Source organism: Anomaloglossus baeobatrachus, chromosome 1 (assembly GCF_048569485.1).
Source record: "Anomaloglossus baeobatrachus isolate aAnoBae1 chromosome 1, aAnoBae1.hap1, whole genome shotgun sequence".
Taxonomy (NCBI): Eukaryota; Metazoa; Chordata; class Amphibia; order Anura; family Aromobatidae; genus Anomaloglossus; species Anomaloglossus baeobatrachus.
The window spans coordinates 910,456,915-910,475,600 of NC_134353.1; the positions used below are offsets into that span (position 1 = coordinate 910,456,915).

General features: G+C 45.3%; 1 protein-coding gene across 2 annotated transcripts in view; it reads right to left on the reverse strand.

Annotated features, from left to right (window-relative positions):
- Positions 1–18,686, reverse strand: part of PIK3C3 (phosphatidylinositol 3-kinase catalytic subunit type 3) — a 323,893-nt gene that overhangs the window by 11,809 nt on the left and 293,398 nt on the right. For both annotated transcript variants that reach the window (XM_075327579.1, XM_075327571.1), the window contains one exon: positions 6,198–6,323. In XM_075327579.1, coding sequence (XP_075183694.1) covers positions 6,198–6,323 — 126 coding nt within the window. The remainder of the gene's footprint in view (positions 1–6,197; positions 6,324–18,686) is intronic.

The following is an 18,686-nucleotide window of genomic DNA, read 5'->3' on the forward strand; positions in this document are numbered from 1 at the left end:
GAGGCTTGTTTTTATTTGAAGACTTCCTAATTCAAGGGTATTATTTTAGGATCATTTTGAGTGCAGTAGGGGTAAGGCCTATACAATGGGGCGAAGCATATGTTTCTTGGGGGAATAAATAAAATAAAAATAGGTTTGCTATACCGTATATCAGAAAAAGAAATCCACCTCTCAAATTTTTGTAAATATTTTATTATATTTTTCCATGGGACAACTCTGAAGATATGACACGTCCTCCGCCCCTGGTTCCCGCCACAAACGCGCAACACCATCTGAACTAAATAAGTTTATCTTGGTCTCATCAGATTTCAGGACATGGTTCCAGTAATCCATTTCCTTAGTCTGCTTGCCTTCTGCAAACTGTTTGCAGCTTTTATGTGCATCATCGTTCGAAGAGGCTTCCTTCTGGGATGACAGCCATGCAGACCAATGTGATGCAGTGTGTGGCTTTTGGTCTGAGCACTGACAAATGAACCTCCCACCTCTGCAACAATGCTGGCAGCACTCATACGTCTATTCTAAAAAGACGACCTCTGGATATGACGCTGACCATATGCACTCAACTTCTGTAGTCGACCATGGCGAGACCTGTTCTGAAAGGAAGCTGTCTTGTTAAACCTCTGTATGATCTTGGCCACTGTGAAGCTCAGTCTCAGGGTGGTGACAATCTTCTTATAGATCCAGCATATAGAAGAACAAGGTGGCAGCTCACTCTGTCAGTTACACAAAACCTTTTATTCTGCGGTTGCAGACATATACAGGAGCAGTGAAGGGGGAGAGAGGAGTGCAGGGGCGAGGAGCGGACGACAGCCTGTTTTGCGCTGTATAGCGCTTTGTCGAGTCCTGACTCCGCCTTGTTCTTCTATATGCTGGATCTCTGAATTCTCTTCATGCTGCTGGCTGAGCACCACTCTGCAAGGCACTATCCACACAGGCGCATGTGCATTCCTGGAACAGCTGAACCATAAAACCTGTGAGTACGGCTCCACTGCCCGGCAGACCTGCTCTGCAGTGCCCTATCTTGCTTTGTTTATATACAATCTTCTTATAGCCTCGGTCATCTTTATGTAGAGCAACAATTCATTTTTTTTCAAATCCTCGTAGAATTTTTTGCCTTAAGGTTCCATGTTGGACTTCCAATGACCAGTATGAGTGTGTGTGAGAGGGATAACACCAAATGTAGCACATCTGCTCCCCATTCACACCTAAGATCGTGTAACATCAATGAGTCACAAAACACTAATTGGGCACAATTTGGCCACTTTCACTTAGGAGTGTACTCACTTTTTAGACATTAATGGCTGTGTGTGGAGTTATTTAGAGGGCACAAGATTTACCCTGTTATACAAGCTGCACACTGACACTGTACATTGTATCACAAAGTCAGATCTTCAGTGTTGTCCCATGAAAAGATATAATAAAATATGGACAAAACAGTGTGATATACCGCATATCTTTTCAGCTCCCTTGACTATCAGCTTAAAAACACGTTATGGAGATAGGGAACCATGAAGAAACTTACATCACCCACTGGGTGGAGGAAAGTCTCCCATTGAGGCGGCAGTGGCTGGTGGCCCATAGTCTTTGTAGCAGTCATCGTTACATTTCTTTTATTAGGAAGATGTACTGTCATTTTTCAATTTCCCAGAATAAATTAGGTAATCTCGTACATCAAATCCAGCCTTTTCCTCTAAATGATGACATACTGATGACTTGTCATTACAGAAAACCCACATTCACTCTAATTAAACCAACAAAAAGTGAATTGCTGAATCTAATTATGTTGTGAGGAGGCTTCTACTCCGCGTCTAATAATTACAACAAAACAAATCATTAAAACGACAGAAAGAAATAAATAAGACCCAGCCGCCCGCCATCCGCTTATGGGAGAGAATCTCTTATTTAGCGTATTGTTAGTATTCTGCTCAGGGCCCAAGAGGTGCGTCGCCTTTACTGCGGCATCGATGAATGGCATGTGAGCGCCTCTATATGGAGCAGAATTTACGGCTCTGTCAGTAATTGATGTATGTCTGTTGTGAAATAAAGTTTTGGATCTGCGATAATATTTAGCGGTCACATGAAGGTGATCGGGGGATAAAACGCTGGAAAAGAGGGGTTACATGAAAGCATCATACAGTCTATTGATTAGACCCACAGGATTGGAACGGACCCCCAAGAAGGATGCCCATCAATTACCCAATTCACAGGGAGATAGAATGATGAATAGGGCATGTGGCAAATGAACAATTCCTTTAAGTTCTAAAAATGTAGCCATTTAAATATATGATTGAGACATATACATACAGTATACACACACACACACACACACACACACACACACTTTTGATTTTATTTTTGTTAGGTGTCACGGTGGCGTCAGACTGTGCACACTGTGGAGTCTGACAGGCAACCTGATGTATCTTAGTTTTTTGAGCCAGAGCTGGGCGTCGGCTGTTTCATGATCACTGGTCATCAGTCCAGTATGAGTTATTCCTGCTGGCTTGTTAACTGCTGCTAGGAGCTCAGATTGTGAATGACCATTCACAGCCACATCCACCCTTTACAAGGTGCTGCATCCAGTTACTCATCACCGATAATAGCTCCAGTCATTCCGGTCTTAGCGTGTGATCCAGCTACTCGTAATCAGTTGTATGATATTTGGAGTGGAAATATCCCTGTTGTCAGTTTATTTCTTCCTTGTCTCTTATTTCTTCCTGCGCATGTGATGTCTCTCCCGTGTTTGATTCTAGTATGTTTTGGTTCTCCTCTGCATTGTGAGGTTTGTTACTTTGGTCCTGACTAGAGATGAGCAAACCTGAGGTTCGTTTTTCGAACCGAACACCAACTTAAAAAAAATCCTGGTTCGGCGTTCGAATCCTTTACATGCGAACTTTATTCACTTGAGCAATGCTGTGCTCAGGTACGCTTGATACTCAGCCGTGTGCGAGCTGCTTGCAGTGTTTTAAAGGCTCACACTGGGGGTAACATCGACCCGATTAGATGTAGCATGCAACCCCAATTTTTTTTAAAAAGCCCACTCACCCTCCCTCGGAAGTGATCTGTTTTTGGCTGGCTACAAGTGGGCGGAGACTCAAACTGCCAGTTCATGGCTTGTTCTGGTGTTCGGGTCAAGCTCGCACCAGTGGAGTCTCAGTTTGTTTGCTGCTGGCGAACCGAACCCCCATGGAACAGCTCATCTCTAGTCCCAACCCTCCCAAGGGGTGGGGAGACCAGGGTACGGGCACGTATTAGGGTCAAGCTGGCGGTCCAGACCATCGAGCGTCACTCTGGGATAAGGAACAGTGCAGAGTCCTCAGTCTGAGGGCCAGTCTAGGTGCCCCTGCTCAGTTTACATTTTTTACATGAATGCATGTGTTTGGGGCTAAAAATTATTTCTGCAATGGGGTTCCATTAAAAATTTTGCACAGCTTTACTTTTACTCTTTATTTCATTGCACATTCAACTTTGATGTGGTCTGTGCTCATAAGCCAGTTGATAGGAGCAAAGAAAATGACAGGCAAGAGAGTTAAAACCTCTCCGTCACACTGAGCTTACCGACATTCTCAGTTAAAAGGGGTGCTCTGAAAGTAAAATGTATATTAATCCTAAATCTCTACCTATTTAATGTTATAATGTCATATTTTTTCTAATATACTTTAATTAAAGTGGTTCTCTAAGAAATGTGCTAAAATAAATAAAATGCTTCATGTATCTGTGTGCTTTCTGGTATTAGGTATGCTTTATTTACTGCACTCTGTCAGCAATGTACAGCCATCCTAGGATGATCTGCATGGAGCGATAGATCGACGCACTAAAACTGTCAGGCTGACTGAGATAAGTATTCATTCTCAGTTAGCTAATGCAAGGTGTTTATTCTCCTTAAGTTGACTACACTCAGTGTCCTGTCAGGTTGACTGACCTGAGGAATGTGAGTCCACTATGCCTTACAGGACGCTATTCTGACATGATGACTGTCTGGAGCAGATATTTTTGATGCAGCCTGTATGACTGTGTGTCCGCTGAAATTTAGGATGGGTGCATACTGAGTTATGGCAGTTGCCGTTTTTAATATCCTGACAGAAAGCACTAGATTAAGCATACCTTTTTGCTAAATAAAATGTATTTAAAACATTTTTTTAAATAATTTACATGTGTATAAAATGATGTCACTGGCAGGAGTGGCGCAGGTGGATAGTTCTCTTCTTACAATGTGACTTGACCTGAATCCCAATGGAAGTCACTCCGAATGCAAACTCTGTTTTGTTTTTTTTGTGAAGTTTGTGTTTGGTACTGTTAAGGGGGCTTATCTCTACTCACGAGTCCAAATGTAGTCAGTCTTCACCCATCAAGACTGACTGCTGAAGCTTAAACTGAGCAGGGTGAGATTTTTAAGCTGCAGGGAGGAGGGACACTGAGGATTATACAACGAATGTGACACTGGTTTACGGAGAAAGTACACCAGCCTCACCAGATCTATTTAATAGTGTATGCAGTTTGTATGATAAAATATTGTGACCAATTTACTTTAAGGCAAAGCTAATTAAACGAAGAGCAAGTGTAAGCAGTTGACTGGCTAAATACAAGCTGCACCTGGCGCCAACAAGTTACGAATGGTAAAACTTGACATTTCTTGTCCCTTTCAGGTTTCATAATTTTAAAGGTTAAAAGTAAACATAAGTACCTATAACCTAACATGTTTTCTTTCTTTTTTTTTTTTTTTATATCACCCAGGGTGAAACGATCCTTTAGTTATACAAAAAGAACATATTGTGCAGTGAAGTACACAGATACACAAGTAACCTTATATCAAGGTATCACTAAAAAAAACAATCGTTAAATGGGCTGGACAGGATTAGTAAAAAAAAACACAAAAAAAACAGACTTTTCTTTTAAAACAGCGTCACGCATATTCACAATTTGTGACCAGTATTGCAGCACAGACAATGCAGCTAAGCAGTAACGGCAAACACCGCCTATGGGAAATAGTTGTGTAACACGGATCCTGGTTTTTTTTTTTTTGTTTTTTTTTTTGTTACCATGCTACTTGCTAATTAAAGGAAATCTGTCAGGTCATTTTCTAGTACATTTCTAATGTTATCTTTCAATAGGGCTTAAGGTACCGTCACACATAACGAGATCGCTAGCGAGATCGCAGCTGAGTCACGGTTTCTGTGATGCAGTAGTGATCCCGTTAGCGATCTCGTTATGTGTGACACCTACCAGCGATCAGGCCCCTGCTGTGAGATCTCTAGTCGTTGCAGAATGGTCCAGGCCATTTTCTTCAAAAGCGATGTCTTGCGGGGCAGGACCCATCGCTGTATTTGACACTGTGTGACAGGGTCCCAGTGACTGCTGAGATCATTATACAGGTCGCTACTGCGATCTGTATTGTTCCTGCATCGCTGGTAAGATCTGACTGTGTGACATCTCACCTGCGACCTCCCAGCGACTTACCTGCGATCCGTATCAGGTCGCATTATTTTCGGGATTGCTGGTAAGTCGTTGTGTATGACTGGGCCTTTAAGAAGACCTTTCAGGATAAGTTTTATTGCTCTACCTTATCCTGTTATCTTGTAAGCTCCTTAGAATTCAGTGTGACCTAGTAACTAGTCAAGCATATGTAAATAAAAACTGTATACTCCTCTCTTCCACCTCTCAGTGCTGGCATCAGTGAAAGTAAATCTGAATTTGTACTACTGGCCCTATCCATACTCTATCCCACCTCTCAGCAGGGATAGTGAATGCACTAGGAGATGTTGGGGGGAGCTGTGAATATGCAAATTGTATTTCCATACACTTGACTATTGTGCATGAGACATTGAATTCTAAGGAGCTTACAACAAAATAACAATAAAACTTACTGATCCTGAAAGGTCTCCTTAAGCCCTATTTAAAGTCAACATTAGTATTGTACTACAAAATCACCTGACAGGTTCACTTTAATGTCTTGTCTTATGCTTTTTGATATTACATATAAATGTTATAATTCATTAGAATCGCTGGCACTTGTAGCACTATGGCAGCAGTCAATGATGAGCTGAGTAATAAAAAAAATATGCTGCAGGTGTAGAGAAGGTGCAGGCTATGGGGAGAGCAGCCAATCTGTCTTTGTCAATGTTAACTTAGTGCTGGCGAGAAAAGGAAAAAAAAAATGCTAATGAGCCCTGAGGAAGCGACAGCGCAGGGCAATATCTTACCTGAGCAAACTTGTGTATTTGTTCTACCACAGCTGCAAAGAGCGCGTTGACACTGTCGTCGATGAGCGTCTGCATATAATGCACGGCTTCCTCGTCAGACAGATCCAATCTAAATTTATCCTGCACCTGGAGGAAGATGAAAGCGTGAAAATAAAGTGACACGTGAAGCAGAACTGCAGGAAAGCAGCACCAGGAGCGTCAGCACCTCGTATGGAACGATTTCAAAAGGAACACAATGCTGTCATATTACCAGAAATGGCACACATTATAGGAAGCGTAACATTACAGTAAAGAGCCAGGAATAGAGCTCCTCTATACAATAAAAAACATACAAAAACAGGGCATTATTATTACATTCTTGTACATAGGAGACTATATTATATTAGTTATATTCTTGTACTTAGGGGGCAGTATTATAGTAGTTATATTTTTTACAGTAAATATCAGTTGGGGATGGCTTACAATCTTGGTTTAACCCCCTTAAATAACTAAACAAAAAGAAATACTACAGAGGAATTGCTTTTTCAGAGCCTTGTGGTGCACTATGTTAATAGAGTAGCATGCTCACTGTAAAAACTGTGTGTGTGTATATATATATGTGTGTGTGTGTGTGTGTGTGTGTGTATGTATATGTGTGTGTGTATGTATGTATATATATATATATATATATATATATATATATATATATATATATATATATATATATATATATATATATATATGTGTGTGTGTGTGTATGTGTATTATATATATACAGTTAGGTCCAGAAATATTTGGACAGTGACACAAGTTTTGTTATTTTAGCTGTTTACAAAAACATGTTCAGAAATACAATTATATATATAATATGGGCTGAAAGTGCACACTCCCAGCTGCAATATGAGAGTTTTCACATCCAAATCGGAGAAAGGGTTTAGGAATCATAGCTCTGTAATGCATAGCCTCCTCTTTTTCAAGGGACCAAAAGTAATTGGACAAGAGACTCTAAGGGCTGCAATTAACTCTGAAGGCGTCTCCCTCGTTAACCTGTAATCAATGAAGTAGTTAAAAGGTCTGGGGTTGATTACAGGTGTGTGATTTTGCATTTGGAAGCTGTTGCTGTGACCAGACAACATGCGGTCTAAGGAACTCTCAATTGAGGTGAAGCAGAACTTCCTGAGGCTGAAAAAAAAGAAAAAATCCATCAGAGAGATAGCAGACATGCTTGGAGTAGCAAAATCAACAGTCGGGTACATTCTGAGAAAAAAGAAATTGACTGGTGAGCTTGGGAACTCAAAAAGGCCTGGGCGTCCACGGATGACAACAGTGGTGAATGATCGCCGCATACTTTCTTTGGTGAAGAAGAACCCGTTCACAACATCAACTGAAGTCCAGAACACTCTCAGTGAAGTAGGTGTATCTGTCTCTAAGTCAGCAGTAAAGAGAAGACTCAATGAAAGTAAATACAAAGGGTTCACATCTAGATGCAAACCATTCATCAACTCCAAAAATAGACAGGCCAGAGTTAAATTTGCTGAAAAACACCTCATGAAGCCAGCTCAGTTCTGGAAAAGTATTCTATGGACAGATGAGACAAAGATCAACCTGTACCAGAATGATGGGAAGAAAAAAGTTTGGAGAAGAAAGGGAACGGCACATGATCCAAGGCACACCACATCCTCTGTAAAACATGGTGGAGGCAACGTGATGGCATGGGCATGCATGGCTTTCAATGGCACTGGGTCACTTGTGTTTATTGATGACATAACAGCAGACAAGAGTAGCCGGATGAATTCTGAAGTGTACCGGGATATACTTTCAGCCCAGATTCAGCCAAATGCCGCAAAGTTGATCGGACGGCGCTTCATAGTACAGATGGACAATGACCCCAAGCATACAGCCAAAGCTACCCAGGAGTTCATGAGTGCAAAAAAGTGGAACATTCTGCAATGGCCAAGTCAATCACCAGATCTGAACCCAATTGAGCATGCATTTCACTTGCTCAAATCCAGACTTAAGACGGAAAGACCCACAAACAAGCAAGACCTGAAGGCTGCAGCTGTAAAGGCCTGGCAAAGCATTAAGAAGGGGGAAACCCAGCGTTTGGCGATGTCCATGGGTTCCAGACTTAAGGCAGTGATTGCCTCCAAAGGATTCGCAAACAAAATTTTGAAAATAAAATTATTTTGTTTGGGTTTGGTTTATTTGTCCAATTACTTTTCACCTCCTAAAATGTGGAGTGTTTGTAAAGAAATGTGTACAATTCCTACAATTTCTATCAGATATTTTTGTTCAAACCTTCAAATTAAACGTTACAATCTGCACTTGAATTCTGTTGTAGAGATTTCATTTCAAATCCAATGTGGTGGCATGCAGAGCCCGACTCGCGAAAATTGTGTCACTGTCCAAATATTTCTGGACCTAACTGTATACATATATATATATATATATATATATATATACCCACATACATATACATATATATATATATATATATATATATACACACATATAGGTGTATATATATGTGTGTGTGTGTGTGTGTGTGTGTGTCTCGTGAGTAAATAAGTGTATAATATATACATGTGTTTAACACAACATTCTAGTGTGTGTATGTGTACAGTGTGTCCACCCATATCCTGTCGACCGCCATTAACTTGAGAATGGCAGCAGCTATAGGAATAGAAGTGGTGTCTAGGTATAGTAAAGTAGCCATGTACTATGCAATGAAACCACCTATAGCGCCACCTGGTGGAAAACAACGGAGTTAGCATTTTTATTTCGAAAACTGAATGAGATAGAGAAAAAAAAGTGAATTACAAAGTTGTAGGGCATTATCAATTCAATACGAATTGACACTTTGCATACAGAAATGCTATGATATGAAACCCATGACCCCCTCCAAAGCATTGAATGCTGGTTATGCATATGGCGCTCATTTAACTTTGATGCTGAAAGTGGCCCCCGTCAGCTGCAATGCACATCTGGACTCTGCACAGCATACTGTATCTTGCTGCACGTTGTGCAATATGGTAGGGGACACGTTTGGACAAGCATCTGTGATACGGCGTCGTAGGTCCTGCAATGTTGGTGGAGGGGTCGCATACACCTGCTGTTTGATGTGACCTCATAGAAAGAAGTCCAATGGGGTCAGGTCAGGTGAGCGGAGGCCACTCCACGCAGCCACCATACCCAATGACTTGTAGGAAGGTCTCCATGAGCTATCGCTTCACATCCGCAGCCTTGTGAGTTTTACACGTTCTAATCACAGCATTTCTGTATGCAAGGTGTCGATTCGTATTGAATTGATGATGCCCTACAACTTTGTAGTTCACTTTTATTCTGTATCTTGTTCCGTTTTCGAGATAAAAATGCTAACTCAGTTGTTTTCCACCAGGTGGCGCTATAGGTGGTTTCATTGCGTAGCGCATGGCTACTTTACTATACCTAGACACCACTTCTATGCCTATAGCTGCCGCCGTTCTCAAGGTAATGGCAGTGGACAGGACATGGGTGGACACACTGTATAATGGGTGAATGTGAGTATATTATGTGGTTAGCAGTAAATTAACCTTCAGAAAGATGGTGTGAGTACAGCACAAATTCATAGCCCCTATTCAGGAATGGCGAATTGCAGTGCAGATTTAATGGTGCTAATCTGTGATTATGGTCAGTACCGTACACGTGGATAAGGTTTTCCACACTTGGATGAATTACTGAGCAATATCCGCAGATTTTAAGATCCGTGCCATGCTTATTATGTTGAGGAAACGTTGCGGATTTAGCCCCTTCAATGTATAGGGTTCAAACTGGGATGTATAAACAGCAAAACTATAGGTAACCCTGTAAGAATTATATTAGAGGAGCACCTGGAAAGTGCATTATTATTATTATTATTATTAGGGTTGGGGATGGCAGTCGTAAGATTGCTGGAGGGGTTCTCATTACACCACAGTATGTTTGATACATCCCTATTGAACAGAAAATATAAAGATGATGAATTCTATGATGCTAAGAGTAAAAATAAAATACGGTTCTCGACCTGCAGGGGTGTAAGGAATTGGCATATCACAGAGGAAATAAAATTTAGTTCTCTTTTTTGAGCCAATATCAAAAGCCACTGCTTCCCATGCCATTCTGAGCATCCAGGAGACCAGATCAAAGCAATGTGCTGCCCCCAGGGAGTGGATTTTGTGGATAACCACCCTGCGTGATCCTCAGTCTTCCGCAATGTTGCGTCTGCCCGCAGTTTGGAGGATGTGTGTAGAGCTCGGCTTCACGCTGTCAGCGTATCTGACTTCAACGGTTAAAATTCTGTGACACAGACCGAGGGACGCTCCATTAATCAGTCCTGGCACGCCGCTTCCATGTTCACCTGGCTTTGAATATATGTAAATCTGCGCCGGCACCTTCAAAGGCGATATTTCTGAGAGGAGCAGGAGACGACGAGAAGTGACAGGGTGATTTGCTGGTGGGACAGGTTCTCTGAACATCCCGCTGAGCATGAATTATTGACACTCACATCACGGGGAATTAAAAAAGCATTAAAATAGGAGGGCGATACGGCTAATTTCAGAGCCACCACACTATAGAGCCTGAACTCCGAGGCCTTACCGCCTCACTGCTACACTCAGCTCAACTACAAGTCACTTCTTATCAATGTGACTAATTACTGATCGATGAATCTATCCACACTGTTTTGCTCCCATTTTTCATGACCTGAACTCGAAGATTTAAGACTTTCTATGGACACAAAAGGCCTTTTTCTCTCAGATATTGGTCACACAAATTTGTCTAAATCTGTGTTAGAGAGAACGTCTCCATTACGGAAATAATCCATCCACCTCACAGGTGCAGCATATCAAGATGCTGATTAGACAGCATGATCATTGTGTGACGCCCTGGACTAGCCAGGTAGTCACAGACAGGCCCTTGCACAAACACCCGTCTCCTAACAAGCTAACAGCAGCCAACCTAAAAAACCCTAAGTCACCCCTCTCAGGTCTTCACAATCAAACCCGGGGCGGAGCCAGACGGTTGGCCACGCCCATCGAGGAGTTTGGAGAGCCTGAGGCGGGAAAAACACAAACAGATCAGTTTTGGAGGTGAAAGAGAGTAGTGGTAAAGAGTAAACATCTGTCAGGGATCGGGGTCGTAGCCCAGATACCCTGTGGCCAGGAGGCAGATGGTGGTTGCCGCCTGCAGGAGCCGGGAAGACGGCTGGTGGAACCGTAAGGGACCGGGACAGGGTAGTGGCCCGCCGGTACCGAACCGGGGAACCAACTGGAAACCGGAGCACCATGAAGGGTACTCAGACCCAGAACGAGGCCCAGAAGCCACTGGACCACGTCGAATTTACTGATTGAGGTCTGGACCTTAGGTCCTTTCCCATCCCAAGACACGAAAGACGGCAACAGCCCACCGAGGGGGGATAGAAAGCCATCGCACAGGCAGAGAGATGCCACGCGCCAGCGCCTGTGGGCAAACGGGTTCCCCGACACACATAAAGCTGGGGAGCGGACTACTGTTGCTGAAGCATAGGCAGTCAAATTCTACAAAACAAGGTGCAGGAGAAAGGCGGGAACCACTGAACCGAGTGGGGGACCAAGCGCAGCCGGCTGCGGGCACCGACCACCATCCTTTTGGTTTACCAGAGACTCCGGTGTATCTGTCATAGTGAGTACAACAGTGCCCTCGGGCCACGCACCGCGACGCACCAACACGCCCACACCTCGCAATCACCGGGACCATCACCACCTGCCCACGGAGGGGTCAACACCAGGCTGAACAACACCGTTCCCGGGAGCCTAGTTAACGGCAGCGGTGGTGTCCACATTCACCACAACCCGTGGGTGGCGTCACGAACTTACATCCCTAAACACCACGGCCCCGGCCGTGAACCTCCCCGCCGAAGATCACCCTCCTTCACGTAGCGCCAGCTTCCCTTCAGAGCGACGTGACCTTCGGGTGCCGGAGGCGCTCGAGCCACCCACCGAACGAGCCCGGACCAAAGCGGCTCGGCTGCGGCCGAGCGTGGGGCGGTACAATTGCACAGGTGTGCCTTAGGCTGGCCAACATGATTATTGCCCAGGTCTGCCTCTTACGCTGGTCAACATGATTATTGCACAGGTGTACTTTAGGCTGGCCAACATGATTATTGCACAGGTATGCCTTAGGCTGGCTAACAATTATTGCACAGGTGTGCCTTAGGCTGGCCAACATAATAACTGCACAGGTGTGAGTTAGGCTAACCCAAAAAAAAGGCCACTCTAAAATGTGCAGTTTTACAGTATTGGGTGGGTTCAGGGAGGGGTCAGAAAACCAGTTGGTATCTGGCATGACCACCTCATGCAGTACAGCACATCTCCTTCACGAACAGTTGATCAGGTGTTGATTGTGGCCTGTGGATTGTTGGTCCTCTCCTCTTCAATGGCTGGATATAGGCAGGAACTTGAACACGCTGTCGTGTACGCCGATCTGGAGCATCCCAAATGTGCTCAATGGATGACATGTCCGGTGAGTACAATGGCTACACAAGAATTGGGAAGTCTTCAGCTTCCAGGATTTGTGTACAGATCTTTGCTATGATACATGAGACCGTGCTGCAACATGAGGTGAAGGTCGTGGGTGAACGGCACAACAATGGGCTTCAGGATCTTGTCACGGTATCCCTTGTTCATACCCCATAACATACCCCTGCCCATACCATAACTCCCCCCCCCTCCCGAAATCATGGCCCTCTCGATACACAACCAGGAAACTGCTCATCCACACGACTCTATAGGCCTAAGCCACACGGCGAGAAAATCGGTGCGAGTGGAGTGCAATAAAACATCGCATTCCACTCGGACCAATTCTAGCCTGTGTGTGAGCACACATGAGCGATTATTTTCTCACCCCTAATCGGACCAAGAAAACAATCGCAGCATGCTGCAACTGTAATGCAAGACTCTTTCTCTCGCTCCCATTCAAGTGAATGGGGCGAGAGGAAAATCGCACTGAACTCGCGGTATACCGGTGTACCGTACATACAGAGAGAGAATGGCAATAGCCGGCTATGGAGGAGAGAGGGAGATAAATCCCTCCCTCCCCTCCTCCGTGCCGGCCCGCCCCCCGCAGCTTAGGTCCGCAGGCACAGTCGGACCTCAGTCGCATGGATACTAGCATGACACTGGGCCCCTGCTGTACTGCCAGCGCGAGCTGAGTGGCATGCGAGCATCGCACTAGTGCCCCGTGTGGCCCAGGCCATACACGAAGTCTACCATCTGCGGAGCAAAGATTGGGATAGAATGTTTTCATGAACACTTGTTCTCGGATTTTGGCATTTATATATGGACTTATCTAAGTTGTGTCTATTTATCTCCCATCCATCCCATAATGAAGGCGGTAGGTGGAATCAAGACTCCGTCTATCAGAATTGCTGGAGTAACAGACCCATTTCTTACACAGCAATTTATGGACAAATGGACAAATAACTCTCTGCAGGGAAGAAAGCGGAGAAGGGACTGGATATTCCGGAGCGGTGCTGATAATAACATTACTTTACTGACCTTTTAGTCTAATGTTCTCCTTCGATGGCCGGTACAAGGCTTGTATATGACTCTAAATGACAAGGGCGCAGTCACATCTCACCACTGCTTCTAGAAAAGCTTTGAGTAATTGACGAAGAAAGGTTAGACCGCTTTAGATGACAATTAAAAGGAAAACATATGTGGCAGAGAGGGACTGGAGGGAGGCACTAATGCCTTGTTACCGAAGAATTTTCCCATAAAAGCAGGAGGAAGAGCGGAGTGGCTGGGAACGCTGCTAAATAATGACTGCGGATGCCGATCAACCCCTACATGAAAGGTGGTGCGGATTCTGAAGGTCAATGGGGCGAGAAATGAGCGCAAACCTGTGTAGTCTGACAACACCAAGATCTATGGGATCTTCTGGACGTGGTATGGAGCGGGGGCGATTACACAGAAAACCTGACCATAGGAACCTTTCTAGGTGAATGAGAATATCTGAGAGCTAAACTCCGCACCGATATTATGGCACAATGCATTTATTCCGAGGTCACCAAGAAGGATACCCTTGACCGGTGCCATTTTCATCAATAATTATGGGGGTCTTGTTTGATAGTGATCGCTCATGACCAGTCACAGGCACCTAGAGGGCTGATACCACGTTTTCCCAAAAATAAGACAGGCTCTTACATTATTTTTCTCCGATAGAGGCGCTAGGGCTTATAATCATCATCTATTCCACTACAATTCTGGAACATCAGTATTTTGTGTTGCTCCTGTTACTGGGTCAGATGCACATTTTCTTATCCGATCTGCTTTTATCATGGGGCAGAACCCGTCCTAAAGTGGTGGGTACAGACCACATTTACAAAGGTTTAAATTACCTGCTTACATTTATTATTCTCTGTGTACTGCTAAGTTTACCCCCAAAAGAAAGCAGACACCCCCCTAAGGCTGCTTTCTCACTTCCGTTGTTTTGCATCAGTGACTGTTTTGTGACTGATGTGACGGATGCATTGGAGATTGTGGTACAACTGATAGGACTGATCCATTAACAAAACGCATCCGTTGTAGCAGTTTGTACCTGCTTGACATCATCGCTGATCCCGCGACTCACTTCAGTTGCTGCGTGGAGTTCACAGCGAGTGGCGGTGTTCTACGGCCGCTCCTGTCAGCTTCCGATGTAGCAGAGCTGAAAGCATTGTGGGACCTCGTGTGGATTACGTCGGACCTGGAGGGGTATTGGGGATTTTAATAAAGTGGTGAGAGTGTTTTTATGTCTTTTATTTCAAATAAAGGATTTTTTGGGTGTTTGTGTTTATTTACTTTCACTACAGTTTAGTGATGAGTGGTGTCTCAGATGCCTGCCATCACTAAGCTAGGACTTAGTGGCAGCTAGGACTTAGTGGCAGCTATTGGCTGCTATTAGCTCATTATTACCCCGATTGCCACCACATCAGGGCAATCGGGATGAGCCGGGTAGAGTCCTGGGACTGTCGCATCTAATGGATGTGGCAGTTCTGGGCGGCTGCTGGCTAATATTTTTAGGCTGGGGGACTCCCCGCAATATGGGTCTCCCCATCCTGAGATTACCAGCCCTCAGCCGTGTGGCTTTACCTTGGCTGGTATCAAAATTGGGTGTGGGGGGGCGGGACCGCACGCCGTTTTTTTTTTTAAATTTATTTATTGTACTGCACGATATAGACCCACCCACCGGCGGCTGTGATTGGTTGCAGTGAGACAGCTGTCACTCAGTGTGGGAGCGCGTCTGACTGCAACCAATCATAGGCGCCGGAGGGGGGGGGGGGAAGCAGTAGATACGAGATGGAATAATGAGCGGCTGGAATTTTCAAAAGCAGGAGAAGCCGCAGGACCAGTGTGACAGCCGTGCCGCGCCGGTGATCGGTGAGTATGAGAGAGGGGGTGAGAGAGAGAGACTGAAAGAGAGAGACCGAAAGAGAGCGAGAGAGAGTCCGAAAGAGAGCGAGAGAGCGAAAGAGAGAGAGAGACAGACCAAAAGAGAGAGAGACCGAAAGAGAGAGACCGAAAGAGAGCGAGAGAGAGACCGAAAGAGAGCGAGAGAGAGACCGAAAGAGAGCGAGAGAGACCGAAAGAGAGCGAGAGAGAGACCGAAAGAGAGCGAGAGAGAGACCGAAAGAGAGAGAGAGACCGAAAGAGAGAGAGAGAGACCGAAAGAGAGAGAGAGAGAGACACCGAATGAGAGAGAGAGAGAAAGCAAAAGAGAGAGAAAGCAAAAGAGAGAGAAAGCAAAAGAGAGAGAAAGCAAAAGAGAGAGAAAGCAAAAGAGAGAGAAAGCAAAAGAGAGAAAGCGAAAGAGAGAGAAAGAGAGAGAGACCGAAAGAGAGAGAGACCGAGAGAGAGAGAGACCGAGAGAGAGAGAGACCGAAAGAGAGAGACCGAAAGAGCGAGAGAGAGACCGAAAGAGAGCGAGAGAGAGACCGAAAGAGAGCGAGAGAGAGACCGAAAGAGAGCGAGAGAGAGACCGAAAGAGAGCGAGAGAGAGACCGAAAGAGAGCGAGAGAGAGACCGAAAGAGAGAGAGAGACCGAAAGAGAGAGAGAGAGACCGAAAGAGAGAGAGAGACCGAAAGAGAGAGAGAGAGAGAGAGAGACCGAAAGAGAGAGAGAGAGACACCGAATGAGAGAGAGAGAGAAAGCAAAAGAGAGAGAAAGCAAAAGAGAGAGAAAGCAAAAGAGAGAGAAAGCAAAAGAGAGAGAAAGCAAAAGAGAGAGAAAGCAAAAGAGAGAAAGCGAAAGAGAGAGAAAGAGATAGAGACCGAAAGAGAGAGAGACCGAGAGAGAGAGAGACCGAGAGAGAGAGAGACCGAAAGAGAGAAAGACCGAGAGAGAGAGAGAGAGAGAGAGAGAGAGAGAGAGAGAGAGAGACACAGAGACCGACAGGCTGACAGACATTTTCTAACCAGAAAGGAATGTACACATCTGAGCATGCTCTGTTGCTAAAAGACGGAACAGTCTCTGGAATCCGTCATTTGACAAATTGGACAGATTCAGGCGCCCATAGGCTTCCATTATAACCAACGACGGATGCCGATGGAATCCTGCACACTGCGTTTTTTCGACGCTACAAAAAAAAAAAGTTTAATTCTGTGTTGCTTCAGCCAGACGGTCAGTCATTCCATGACTGATCAGTCACATGGCGGATGCAACGCAGGGCCGTCATTCGAAAACCGTCGTTAATACAAGTCTATGGGGAAAAAACGGAATCCTGCAAAATATTTTGCAGGATACCGTACTTCCTCAAGGCGACGGATTGTGACTGATGAAAAACAACGGAAGTGTGAAAGCGGCCTAAATGAAGCGCACTAACCAGACCCCAAACAATTAGAGGTGGAAAGTGAATGGGCTCTCACATACAAAAAATGTGTTGCTCTTAGGTTCCCCTGTATTCCACAGCAGTTGGTTCCCCCCAGTGACTGGAAGCAGTATCACTTGCGCAGAGTGATCCTGGTACTCGATCTGTTTGTGCGGACTGCAGTGCAATGCAGCTGGAGCAGCGAGGGACCTGACCACGTTGCAGATCTGTGTGAGAGCCCATCAGCACTTGCCAACTTTTTTTTTTTTTTTTTAAAGGGGGGGGGGGGGAAGTCTTCTTTCTTTAGGGGGTGTCTGCTTTTTTTTGATGAAGAGTCCTGATGTATTCTATCTTAGAAAATGTTGAGGCCAGGTACATGATTTTACATATGGGGTTATGAGACCCCATCAGATATTTTGAGAAACGGTGTAAAATGGAGATATATGTAAGCTCTCTCATCTCTCTGAGCCGATCATCTGCCTTTATCAGCCACAGGGAGAGCTCAGCTCAATCTCTGACTGGCATTCAGCTGGAATGAATGCCGGTAGTGATGCATCGGTTGAAGTCGGTCACGAGATGTGATCACGGAGAGACCGATGGGTCACATGGCATCTGAGGGCCTGCTGAATGTTAATGTACTTTTAAGAGTATCCATATACTTGCTGATCACAGTCTTTCCCGGTTTTCTGTGCTGCTCCGATCCTCTTCTGGGATATGTGTTTTGGCTAGTCAGACTAGCCGGATCACACTGGGGTCTATGTGTAAGGCAGAAGTGGCTTTTACACTGTAAGGCTGCAGAGAATTAGGAGAAAAGTCCACAGACTTACACTGCAGTAATCCCAGTTTATATAAGCTCAGTCAGGACAGGAGGACAAGTCACGGCAATGGCATACACCATGAAACGGCCGACGGCAGGTTCAGCTGTAGCGCCCCTGAACCCTTCAGGGTGGTACAAGGTTCTGCACTCCCACCAGGATGCAGGGCCTACCCCCTTAGGTACCCAGAACCCCTTTGCTGATGCCAACAAAAACCCAGGTAATCCCAGTTTTCCCCAACAATCCCCCATACAATGGTACCTAGCTTGGGTGGGACCATGAATGGCTGCCTAGAGGTGGAGCCACTCCAGTCTACTACTTGCCCAAGTGGGAGGGGCAAGCTGTGGAGAGTAGTCAGGAAGACAGAAGGAGAAGGGAGCCTGCAGTGAATGAAAGCAGACACAGTCAGACAAGAGTGTGACTGAGCAACGTCCTGACGGTGACCTGGTACCCAGGAGAGGTGATTGCCGGTGGAGTACTCCCAGAACTACGCACCGACGGGGTACAGGACCCTAGGACAGGAAAGAGCTTCAAGCCGACTTGTAAACACCTGCACAGCAAAGGGGACCATCAAGGACCTTGCTGACCCTAAAGAATCCGAAGACTCAGTATCAAAGGGAGAACTGGGCACAGGACCAGACACTCCAACTCCACAGGGTTCACGCTACCGTCAGGCGGACAGAAGTGGACAAACCACAGAACGGGGACCCCCAGTGTTCCATACCACGGGGGACCCACTTACCAAAGACAGGTGCAGGGGAAGAAGGTACCAGAGAACCAAACTGGCACTGGGACGAAAGGGACCTGGAGGCGAAACCAGCCGGCCTCGGGCCACCAGTTAACATCTAAAGGGAG